Here is a 13,090-nt window from a genome sequence, read left to right on the forward strand (position 1 = left end):
AGCTGAAAAACCCCTGCAGAGGAAGACCAGAAGACGACAACTGCCTTGGCTCCAGAAACTCACCGGCCTGTCTCCTGCCTTCCAAAGATCCTGCTCCAGCGACGCCTTCCAAAGGGACCAGCGACCTCGACATCCTCTGAGGACTGCCCCTGCTTCGAAAAGACAAGAAACTCCCGAGGACAGCGGACCTGCTCCAAGAAAAGCTGCAACTTTGTTTCCAGCGGCTTTAAAGAACCCTGCAAGCTCCCCGCAAAAGGCGTGAGACTTGCAACACTGCACCCGGCGACCCCGACTCGGCTGGTGGCGATCCAACACCTCAGGAGGGACCCCAGGACTACTCTAAGACTGTGAGTACAAAAACCTGTCCCCCCTGAGCCCCCACAGCGCCGCCTGCAGAGGGAATCCCGAGGCTTCCCCTGACCGCGACTCTTTGAATCCAAAGTCCCGACACCTGGGAGAGACCCTGCACCCGCAGCCCCCAGGACCTGAAGGACCGGACTTTCATTGGAGGAGTGACCCCCAGGAGTCCCTCTCCCTTGCCCAAGTGGAGGTTTCCCCGAGGAACCCCCCCCTTGCCTGCCTGCAGCGCTGAAGAGATCCCTAGATCTCCCATTGACTTCCATTACAAACCCGACGCTTGTTTCGACACTGCACCCGGCCGCCCCCGCGCTGCTGAGGGTGAAATTTCTGTGTGGACTTGTGTCCCCCCCGGTGCCCTACAAAACCCCCCTGGTCTGCCCTCCGAAGACGCGGGTACTTACCTGCAAGCAGACCGGAACCGGGGCACCCCCTTCTCTCCATTCTAGCCTATGTGTTTTGGGCACCACTTGGAACTCTGCACCTGACCGGCCCTGAGCTGCTGGTGTGGTGACTTTAGGGTTGCTCTGAACCCCCAACGGTGGGCTACCTTGGACCAAGAACTGAACCCTGTAAGTGTCCTACTTACCTGGTAAAACTAACAAAAACTTACCTCCCCCAGGAACTGTGAAAATTGCACTAAGTGTCCACTTTTAAAACAGCTATTTGTCAATAACTTGAAAAGTATACATGCAATTTTGATGATTTGAAGTTCCTAAAGTACTTACCTGCAATACCTTTCGAATGAGCTATTACATGTAGAATTTGAACCTGTGGTTCTTAAAATAAACTAAGAAAAGATATTTTTCTATATAAAAACCTATTGGCTGGATTTGTCTCTGAGTGTGTGTACCTCATTTATTGTCTATGTGTATGTACAACAAATGCTTAACACTACTCCTTGGATAAGCCTACTGCTCGACCACACTACCACAAAATAGAGCATTAGTATTATCTATTTTTACCACTATTTTACCTCTAAGGGGAACCCTTGGACTCTGTGCATGCTATTCCTTACTTTGAAATAGCACATACAGAGCCAACTTCCTACATTGGTGGATCAGCGGTGGGGTACAAGACTTTGCATTTGCTGGACTACTCAGCCAATACCTGATCACACGACAAATTCCAAAATTGTCATTAGAAATTGATTTTTGCAATTTGAAAAGTTTTCTAAATTCTTAAAAGTCCTGCTAGGGCCTTGTGTGTTAAGTCCCTGTTTAGCATTGTCTTTTAGAGTTTAAAAGTTTGTTAAAAGTTTGAATTAGATTCTAGAACCAGTTGTAGATTCTTAAAAAGTATTCCAACTTTTAGAAGCAAAATGTCTAGCACAGATGTGACTGTGGTGGAACTCGACACCACACCTTACCTCCATCTTAAGATGAGGGAGCTAAGGTCACTCTGTAAAATAAAGAAAATAACAATGGGCCCCAAACCTACCAAAATACAGCTCCAGGAGCTTTTGGCAGAGTTTGAAAAGGCCAACCCCTCTGAGGGTGGCAACTCAGAGGAAGAGGATAGTGACTTGGAGGACAATTCCCCCCTACCAGTCCTATCTAGGGAGAACAGGGTCCCTCAAACCCTGACTCCTAAAATAATAGTCAGAGATGCTGGTTCCCTCACAGGAGGGACCAACAACTCTGAAATCACTGAGGATAACTCCAGTGAAGAGGACATCCAGTTAGCCAGGATGGCCAAAAGATTGGCTTTGGAAAGACAGATCCTAGCCATAGAGAGGGAAAGACAAGAGATGGGCCTAGGACCCATCAATGGTGGCAGCAACATAAATAGGGTCAGAGATTCTCCTGACATGTTGAAAATCCCCAAAGGGATTGTAACTAAATATGAAGATGGTGATGACATCACCAAATGGTTCACAGCTTTTGAGAGGGCTTGTGTAACCAGAAAAGTGAACAGATCTCACTGGGGTGCTCTCCTTTGGGAAATGTTCACAGGAAAGTGTAGGGATAGACTCCTCACACTCTCTGGACAAGATGCAGAATCTTATGACCTCATGAAGGGTACCCTGATTGAGGGCTTTGGATTCTCCACTGAGGAGTACAGGATTAGGTTCAGGGGGGCTCAAAAATCCTCGAGCCAGACCTGGGTTGACTTTGTTGACTACTCAGTGAAAACACTAGATGGTTGGATTCAAGGCAGTGGTGTAAGTAATTATGATGGGCTGTACAATTTATTTGTGAAAGAACACCTGTTAAGTAATTGTTTCAATGATAAACTGCATCAGCATCTGGTAGACCTAGGACCAATTTCTCCCCAAGAATTGGGAAAGAAGGCGGACCATTGGGTCAAGACAAGGGTGTCCAAGACTTCAACAGGGGGTGACCAAAAGAAAGGGGTCACAAAGACTCCCCAGCAGAAGGGTGATGAGACAACCAAAACTAAAAATAGTAAAGAGTCTTCTACAGGCCCCCAAAAACCTGCACAGGAGGGTGGGCCCAGAGCCTCTTCACAAAACAATGGGTACAAGGGTAAAAACTTTGATCCCAAAAAGGCCTGGTGTCATAGCTGTAAACAGCATGGACACCAAACTGGAGACAAGGCCTGTCCCAAGAAAGGTTCCACTCCAAACTCCCATCCAGGTAACACTGGTATGGCTAGTCTCCAAGTGGGATCAACAGTGTGCCCAGAGCAAATCAGGGTTCACACTGAAGCTACTCTAGTTTCTGAGGGTGGGGTGGATTTAGCCACACTAGCTGTCTGGCCGCCTAACATGCAAAAATACAGACAGCAACTCTTAATTAATGGGACTAGAATAGAGGGCCTGAGGGATACAGGTGCCAGTGTCACCATGGTGACAGAGAAACTGGTTTCCCCTGGCCAATACCTGACTGGAAAAACTTACACAGTCACCAACGCTGACAATCAGAGAAAAGTACATCCCATGGCAATGGTTACTTTAGAATGGGGAGGGGTCAATGGCCTGAAACAGGTGGTGGTCTCCTCAAATATCCCAGTGGACTGTCTGCTTGGAAATGACCTGGAGTCCTCAGCATGGGCTGAGGTAGAGCTAAAAACCCATGCAGCCATGCTGGGTATCCCTGAACTGGTGTGTGTGAAAACAAGAGCACAGTGCAAGGCACAGGGTGAAAAAGTAGAGCTGGAGTCTGGAAAAATGGCCCAGCCTACCAAGAGAACAGGAAAGTCAGTTGGGAAACCAACTGCAACACAGCAAAAGAAAGGGAACCTCTCTTCTCAGGAAGAAGTTCTGCCCTCTGAGGGAACTGAGCCTTTGGAACTTGAACCTTATCAGGTTGAGCTCTTAGGCCCAGGGGGACCCTCAAGGGAAGAGCTGTGTAAGGGACAAGAAACCTGTCCCTCTCTTGAAGGCCTTAGGCAGCAAGCTGCTGAAGAGTCCAAAGGCAAGAAAAATGGAACACATAGGGTCTATTGGGAAGATGGGCTCCTGTACACTGAGGCCAGAGACCCCAAACCTGGTGCCACTAGGAGAGTGGTAGTGCCTCAGCTGTTCAGAGAGTTCATCCTAACATTGGCCCATGACATTCCCCTTGCTGGACATTTGGGACAAACCAAGACGTGGGAGAGGTTAGTCAACCACTTCTACTGGCCCAATATGTCCAACATGGTTAAGGAGTTTTGCCTCTCCTGCCCCACCTGTCAAGCCAGTGGTAAGACAGGTGGGCACCCAAAGGCCCCCCTCATTCCACTTCCAGTGGTGGGGGTGCCCTTTGAAAGAGTGGGTGTGGACATAGTTAGTCCACTGGAACCTCCCACAGCCTCAGGAAATATGTATATCCTGGTAGTAGTGGATCATGCTACCAGGTATCCTGAAGCTATTCCCCTTAGGTCGACTACTGCCCCTGCAGTAGCCAAGGCCCTCATTGGTATCTTTACCAGAGTGGGTTTCCCTAAGGAGGTGGTGTCTGACAGAGGTACCAACTTCATGTCAGCATACCTAAAGCACATGTGGAATGAGTGTGGAGTGACTTATAAATTCACTACACCTTACCATCCACAAACTAATGGCTTAGTTGAGAGATTCAACAAGACATTAAAAGGCATGATCATGGGGCTCCCAGAAAAACTCAAAAGGAGATGGGATGTCCTCCTGCCATGTCTGCTTTTCGCTTACAGGGAGGTACCACAGAAGGGAGTAGGGTTCTCACCCTTTGAACTTCTGTTTGGTCATCCTGTAAGGGGACCACTTGCCCTTGTTAAAGAAGGCTGGGAGAGACCTCTCCATGAGCCTAAACAGGACATAGTGGACTATGTACTTGGCCTTCGCTCTAGAATGGCAGAGTACATGGAAAAGGCAACCAAAAACCTTGAGGCCAGCCAACAGCTCCAGAAGTTTTGGTATGACCAAAAGGCTGCACTGGTTGAGTTCCAACCAGGGCAGAAGGTCTGGGTTCTGGAGCCTGTGGCTCCCAGGGCACTCCAGGACAAATGGAGTGGCCCTTACCCAGTACTAGAGAGGAAGAGTCAGGTCACCTACTTGGTGGACCTGGGCACAAGCAGGAGCCCCAAAAGGGTGATCCATGTAAACCGCCTTAAGCTCTTCCACGACAGGGCTGATGTCAATCTGTTGATGGTAACAGATGAGGATCAGGAGGCAGAGAGTGAACCTCTCCCTGATCTTCTGTCATCAGACCCAAAAGATGGTACAGTAGATGGAGTGATCTACTCAGACACCCTCTCTGGCCAACAGCAAGCTGATTGTAGGAGAGTCCTACAACAGTTTCCTGAACTCTTCTCCTTAACCCCTGGTCAGACACACCTGGGTACCCATGATGTGGACACAGGAGACAGCATGCCTGTCAAGAACAAAATCTTTAGACAATCTGACCATGTTAAAGAAAGCATCAAGGTGGAAGTCCACAAGATGCTGGAATTGGGAGTCATTGAGCGCTCTGACAGCCCCTGGGCTAGCCCAGTGGTCTTAGTCCCCAAACCTCACACCAAAGATGGAAAGAAAGAGATGAGGTTTTGTGTGGACTACAGAGGGCTCAATTCTGTCACCAAGACAGATGCCCATCCAATTCCAAGAGCTGATGAGCTCATTGATAAATTAGGTGCTGCCAAATTTCTAAGTACCTTTGACTTGACAGCAGGGTACTGGCAAATAAAAATGGCACCTGGAGCAAAAGAAAAGACAGCATTCTCCACACCTGATGGGCATTATCAGTTTACTGTTATGCCCTTTGGTTTAAAGAATGCCCCTGCCACCTTCCAAAGGTTGGTGAATCAAGTCCTTGCTGGCTTGGAGTCCTTTAGCACAGCTTATCTTGATGATATTGCTGTCTTTAGCTCCACCTGGCAGGATCACCTGGTCCACCTGAGGAAGGTTTTGAAGGCTCTGCAATCTGCAGGCCTCTCTATCAAGGCATCCAAATGCCAGATAGGGCAGGGAACTGTGGTTTACTTGGGACACCTTGTAGGTGGAGGCCAAGTTCAGCCACTCCAACCCAAGATCCAGACTATTCTGGACTGGGTAGCTCCAAAAACCCAGACTCAAGTCAGGGCATTCCTTGGCTTGACTGGGTACTACAGGAGGTTTGTGAAGGGATATGGATCCATTGTGACAGCCCTCACTGAGCTCACCTCCAAGAAAATGCCCAAGAAAGTGAACTGGACTGTGGACTGCCAACAGGCCTTTGACACCCTGAAACAGGCAATGTGCTCAGCACCAGTTCTCAAAGCTCCAGATTATTCTAAGCAGTTCATTGTGCAGACTGATGCCTCTGAACATGGGATAGGGGCAGTTTTGTCCCAAACAAATGATGATGGCCTTGACCAGCCTGTTGCTTTCATTAGCAGGAGGTTACTCCCCAGGGAGCAGCGTTGGAGTGCCATTGAGAGGGAGGCCTTTGCTGTGGTCTGGTCCCTGAAGAAGCTGAGACCATACCTCTTTGGGACTCACTTCCTAGTTCAAACTGACCACAGACCTCTCAAATGGCTGATGCAAATGAAAGGTGAAAATCCTAAACTGTTGAGGTGGTCCATCTCCCTACAGGGAATGGACTTTATAGTGGAACACAGACCTGGGACTGCCCATGCCAATGCAGATGGCCTTTCCAGGTTCTTCCACTTAGAAAATGAAGACTCTCTTGGGAAAGGTTAGTCTCATCCTCTTTCGTTTGGGGGGGGGTTGTGTAAGGAAATGCCTCCTTGGCATGGTTGCCCCCTGACTTTTTGCCTTTGCTGATGCTATGTTTACAATTGAAAGTGTGCTGAGGCCTGCTAACCAGGCCCCAGCACCAGTGTTCTTTCCCTAACCTGTACTTTTGTATCCACAATTGGCAGACCCTGGCATCCAGATAAGTCCCTTGTAACTGGTACTTCTAGTACCAAGGGCCCTGATGCCAAGGAAGGTCTCTAAGGGCTGCAGCATGTCTTATGCCACCCTGGAGACCTCTCACTCAGCACAGACACACTGCTTACCAGCTTGTGTGTGCTAGTGAGGACAAAACGAGTAAGTCGACATGGCACTCCCCTCAGGGTGCCATGCCAGCCTCTCACTGCCTATGCAGTATAGGTAAGACACCCCTCTAGCAGGCCTTACAGCCCTAAGGCAGGGTGCACTATACCATAGGTGAGGGTACCAGTGCATGAGCATGGTACCCCTACAGTGTCTAAACAAAACCTTAGACATTGTAAGTGCAGGGTAGCCATAAGAGTATATGGTCTGGGAGTCTGTCAAACACGAACTCCACAGCACCATAATGGCTACACTGAAAACTGGGAAGTTTGGTATCAAACTTCTCAGCACAATAAATGCACACTGATGCCAGTGTACATTTTATTGTAAAATACACCACAGAGGGCACCTTAGAGGTGCCCCCTGAAACTTAACCGACTATCTGTGTAGGCTGACTAGTTTTAGCAGCCTGCCACAAACCGAGACATGTTGCTGGCCCCATGGGGAGAGTGCCTTTGTCACTCTGAGGCCAGTAACAAAGCCTGCACTGGGTGGAGATGCTAACACCTCTCCCAGGCAGGAATTGTCACACCTGGCGGTGAGCCTCAAAGGCTCACCTCCTTTGTGCCAACCCAGCAGGACACTCCAGCTAGTGGAGTTGCCCGCCCCCTCCGGCCAGGCCCCACTTTTGGCGGCAAGGCCGGAGAAAATAATGAGAATAACAAGGAGGAGTCACTGGCCAGTCAGGACAGCCCCTAAGGTGTCCTGAGCTGAGGTGACTCTAACTTTTAGAAATCCTCCATCTTGCAGATGGAGGATTCCCCCAATAGGGTTAGGATTGTGACCCCCTCCCCTTGGGAGGAGGCACAAAGAGGGTGTACCCACCCTCAGGGCTAGTAGCCATTGGCTACTAACCCCCCCAGACCTAAACACGCCCTTAAATTTAGTATTTAAGGGCTACCCTGAACCCTAGAAAATTAGATTCCTGCAACAAGAAGAAGGACTGCCCAGCTGAAAACCCCTGCAGCGGAAGACCAGAAGACGACAACTGCCTTGGCTCCAGAAACTCACCGGCCTGTCTCCTGCCTTCCAAAGATCCTGCTCCAGCGACGCCTTCCGAAGGGACCAGCGACCTCGACATCCTCTGAGGACTGCCCCTGCTTCGAAAAGACAAGAAACTCCCGAGGACAGCGGACCTGCTCCAAGAAAAGCTGCAACTTTGTTTCCAGCAGCTTTAAAGAACCCTGCAAGCTCCCCGCAAGAAGCGTGAGACTTGCAACACTGCACCCGGCGACCCCGACTCGGCTGGTGGAGACCCGACACCTCAGGAGGGACCCCAGGACTACTCTGATACTGTGAGTACCAAAACCTGTCCCCCCTGAGCCCCCACAGCGCCGCCTGCAGAGGGAATCCCGAGGCTTCCCCTGACCGCGACTCTTTGAACCTAAAGCCCCGACGCCTGGGAGAGACCCTGCACCCGCAGCCCCCAGGACCTGAAGGACCGGACTTTCACTGGAGAAGTGACCCCCAGGAGTCCCTCTCCCTTGCCCAAGTGGAGGTTTCCCCGAGGAATCCCCCCCTTGCCTGCCTGCAGCGCTGAAGAGATCCCGAGATCTCTCATAGACTAACATTGCGAACCCGACGCTTGTTTCTACACTGCACCCGGCCGCCCCCGCGCCGCTGAGGGTGAAATTTCTGTGTGGACTTGTGTCCCCCCCGGTGCCCTACAAAACCCCCCTGGTCTGCCCTCCGAAGACGCGGGTACTTACCTGCAAGCAGACCGGAACCGGGGCACCCCCTTCTCTCCATTCTAGCCTATGTGTTTTGGGCACCACTTTGAACTCTGCACCTGACCGGCCCTGAGCTGCTGGTGTGGTGACTTTGGGGTTGCTCTGAACCCCCAACGGTGGGCTACCTTGGACCAAGAACTGAACCCTGTAAGCGTCTTACTTACCTGGTAAAACTAATCAAAACTTACCTCCCCTAGGAACTGTGAAAATTGCACTAAGTGTCCACTTTTAAAACAGCTATTTGTCAATAACTTGAAAAGTATACATGCAATTTTGATGATTTGAAGTTCCTAAAGTACTTACCTGCAATACCTTTCGAATGAGCTATTACATGTAGAATTTGAACCTGTGGTTCTTAAAATAAACTAAGAAAAGATATTTTTCTATATAAAAACCTATTGGCTGGATTTGTCTCTGAGTGTGTGTACCTCATTTATTGTCTATGTGTATGTACAACAAATGCTTAACACTACTCCTTGGATAAGCCTACTGCTCGACCACACTACCACAAAATAGAGCATTAGTATTATCTATTTTTACCACTATTTTACCTCTAAGGGGAACCCTTGGACTCTGTGCATGCTATTCCTTACTTTGAAATAGCACATACAGAGCCAACTTCCTACAGCTTGTGTTCACCTTTTTGGTACTCATGAATTCGGGGGTAACTTGGCAGTAGGGTCCTTCCTTTTTCTTAAGATTAGTGGCAAATGGGAAAAATCATTTGTAAATGTCCGAAAAGGAGTGATTTCCAGAGACTTTCTTCTGTAGTCTAAAAAAGAAAATGTTGCCTTTTTTGTGATTATATCAGTCTGTAGGCAGGAAATTGTCCTATAGTGGGCATGGTCCTGGGGTGAGGGTGGTCACTGGAAGAAAGGAATTTGATTATTGTTATCCAGTGTCCTCATTTGTTTTTTGTTTGCTTTGCAGTGTGGAGTCCAGAATTTCAAACGTAGAGAGAAATGCTTCAAGTGTAGTGTCCCCAGAGCAGGTAAGAATTTTGAATTGATAGTACAGAGCCACATTTCTCCCTTACAGTATTCCCTGCTCCATGCACACCACCTCATTCACATCCCATGCTCTGTCAGTGGACTTTTACCTTGTGCTGCCAGGCTGTGCTGTGGCAGCTCTGCGACTCGTCCATGCATGCATGCATGCATGTATGTACGGCACTGCTGAAGTCCCTTGATCCTGAATGCAGATTGTCTGCTTTCACTTTACAGGCTAGCTACACATGACTAATCTACATTACCCCTCTATTAATTATTTAGTCTCACATTTGCGCACCATTGTTAACCAGGTGAACACACTATTCCATTAGTGACATGTTCACAGCTTTATCAATCCATGTTAATGTAGGCATGCAGAAGTCCTGCTTTAATTCAATTGTCTGTCATTGTCTTCTCTGCCAAATGCTTTGCTTTTATAAGTTACTCTCTAGTCCCTCAGGTTGCACCAGGCTCCTATGGTGTTTTGGCCTCCGCTAGTGCCACCATTACTTGTTCTAGAAGTTGGGCTACAGATTGGCGGTCTGCAAAAATGCATCATGCCTCAAGTCGTAATCCTCAATATTTGACAATATAAGCTTGCGGAGCTGATTTTTCTCTCTAAACAGATCAAGTATGCCTTTAGGCTCTAGCTGTCTTACAGTTCATATTGCTTCATTTTGTTTTATTCAGATGATACAGTACCTCCTCACTAGAGTACATTGAAAAGTAAAAATGCTTTGAATACCAATTCTGTTTCTCCATTATGGTTTCTTACACTTCCTGCGGATGTGCAGGAGTTTTCAACTCCTTACAGATAGACTACTATCCGATTTGTTGTTCATAAATATCAGTGAAGGTTCCCATGATAAAAACAAATTGCTGTTAATCCTTGTTCTTGAATGTGGATGTTTTCCGTGATGTTAATGATCTCTGAATGTGTGTGAATTAAAAATCCTAGAAAGTCCTGGACTTGGTGCTCTTAAGCATTGAAGATTCATATTTGACAAGCTCATTTTGTGATTCAATACTGTTTGGGAAATAATGGTAGTCTTCTCATGAATTTGAATGCCTGTTCCAATGTAATTGGTGAGGACGTTTTAAATAATTTTCTGTAGCTGCAGTCTTTTTTTTTTTTTTGGGGGGGCGAGAACAATATAGACCGTGTTGAAACGCCCAGTGCAGGAACTCAGTGCACTTAATCAAAGTTGCATCGAAAACCAGGCTGCGGGTGTTTTGGGGGGGGGGCTTTAGATAGGATCTATAAAAATATCTTTGGATTCATTTTGTAGATTTTGTACCGTATGTTCAGTTTTGGAGAGTGTTTCCACCAAGAAATCTGGTCCCTCCTCTGTGGTATGAGGTGTCATCAGGTGGAGAAGCTTTTGTTGGGATTGGCAGCTCTCTGTGGTCCACTATATAAAGATCCAGCTTCCTATAGTGGGCATGTTATCGAGCTGTAGCAGGACCACGTGGGATGAGATGGAGACCTTACTACAACATCTTCCAGACCAAAACAGGAAAAATTGAGACGATTCAGTTGCGGAAGGGCGACAGATATCAAACAACCATCTGATGTGCATTAGTGCAGACACTGCAGCACAAGGCATTAATTCATCAGTAATGCTCCATAGGCATGCATTGCTTTGCATCTCTGGGTTCAAACCGAAAGTGCAACAGCACTTTTTGAACATTCCTTTTGATGGTGAACATCTTTTTGGCCCAGAGGTTAACATGCAACTGGAAAGATAAAAATGATACAGAAACAGCCAATTCAATGTGAGCCATGTAGTCCAGAACGCAAAAGCAACAGCCCTTTATGCGCTACCAAGGGAGAGGGGCCTCAGAGTGCCACACCAGAGCCACCAAGATACCAGCAACGGCAATACCACCAGCAATCCAGAAAAAGGTATTACCACAGTGGCTATAAATCACGAGCTAGAGGTAAAGAAACACCCACAAAGGGAGCCTCTTCTGCCAAACAGTGGCCCTCCAGCCATTCCGCCCCCAATCACACGTCCTCTGTCAGGGAAAGGCTGCAACACTTCCATCAGTTGTGGCCAGAGGTGGTGTCAGACTAATTTGTGTTGGATATTATCTCTCAGGGATATTGGCTGGAGCTCAAACAAAAACCTCCAAATATTCCACAACGAGGAGATATCCTAAATCCACAGCATCTACACCTGTTGAAGTAGTAAAAACATTATTACAAAAAAGAGCCATAGAGACTGTCCCACACAAACATCTAGGAGTATACTTCCTATACTTCTAATACCCAAAAAAAGGATAGCACGCTTTGTTCAATACTCGACTTATGCCCATTCAATTAGTACATCATATCTAAACATTTTCACATGGTGTAGGAAGCAACATTCAGCTTTCGATTCAACTCCAGCTCACAGACTAAGTTAACTCTCAAAGCAGTCCTTTCACAGGAGATCATGAATTTAACCACGGCTGGAGTCAAGGTGGCATTTTTCCCACACGAGTGGATCTGCTCTTAAAGGAGAGAACAGGAAATATTAGCTGGTTAGCAATGCAACCAAGTCTCTGCGGATTGTTGTGTTTACCAGGCTCGAGACCTTGTTTACTCTTTTAATCCCATTGCTCTGATCCTCGCCAACTTGAAGAGAGTACCCAGTTCAACCACAATCATCAGAGATCCCTAGTGGCAACATTTTATTTGATGGCTAGGTCTGTCCCATTTGCCTGTAGCAAGCCACATCTGTTTTTGTTTCCCCAGACTCAGTCTTTGTCCTTTATTAAAGGCAGGGAGCCTGCGTCCTAATGGGACATCTCTTATCTTAACTCCTTGTCTCCCAAAGTCACTCTTGCAAACGTTTAGGGGAGGGGAGGGGGGGGGGGGGCAACTCAAGAGCTTTCAGTCACCCTCCCTATGCAACTGTGAATCCAAATAGGTACTGAGGTCCTCTCTTAGAGGTACAAGACCCCAATGTCTCCAGTTAACATAATCCTCTGCTTTCTTTGGTCATGACCAGGACTGCCCAAGACCTATGAATATTGTTCATTTGTGGTTGTCCATGAATATGATTTCAAGAACTTGATGTGGGTAGTAACATTTCTTATAGTGATATATCCAGCTTGGGTTGGGAAGTTTCATGAAGATAAAGCTAGAGTGCCCAACTCACCCCAAAGTACATAAGTTAAAAATGGTGCATTTTTCTGAGTTTCTCGTATGTCCCTTGTTAGTGTGTACAAATAAATATTGAATATAACAAGTAATATTTAAGAGCAGTATTGGTAACAGCTGCATGTACTGTTCTGCTTTTTTGTAAGTGTTTATTTGGGGAATATTACTTCTGTCTCAACTTGTATGTTTTCGTCCACAGAAGCAGAACAGAAGCTCCCTCCTGGCCTCAGGCATGAACTGTACGAACGGGCTGGCCTCTTGCCTGTGCCGAATCTTTACCCAAACTCTCCTGCTGTGGCGGCTGGTCAGGAGTGGGGCCAAGCCACAGAGACCAGTGCAGAGAATGCCAATGATAGTGAGTATAGGGCTATTCCTTTATTAATTCTGTGGTTTGTAACCAAAGAGTCCT

At 47.5% G+C, this 13,090-nt stretch overlaps 1 protein-coding gene across 1 annotated transcript in view; it reads left to right on the forward strand.

The window, feature by feature from the left end:
* RBM10 (RNA binding motif protein 10) overlaps positions 1-13,090 on the forward strand; it is a 329,240-nt gene that overhangs the window by 152,128 nt on the left and 164,022 nt on the right. The window contains exons 10-11 of the mRNA XM_069209523.1: positions 9,475-9,535; positions 12,881-13,036. Coding sequence (XP_069065624.1) covers positions 9,475-9,535; positions 12,881-13,036 — 217 coding nt within the window. The remainder of the gene's footprint in view (positions 1-9,474; positions 9,536-12,880; positions 13,037-13,090) is intronic.

This window comes from Pleurodeles waltl, chromosome 10 (assembly GCF_031143425.1).
Source record: "Pleurodeles waltl isolate 20211129_DDA chromosome 10, aPleWal1.hap1.20221129, whole genome shotgun sequence".
NCBI classification, from domain to species: Eukaryota; Metazoa; Chordata; class Amphibia; order Caudata; family Salamandridae; genus Pleurodeles; species Pleurodeles waltl.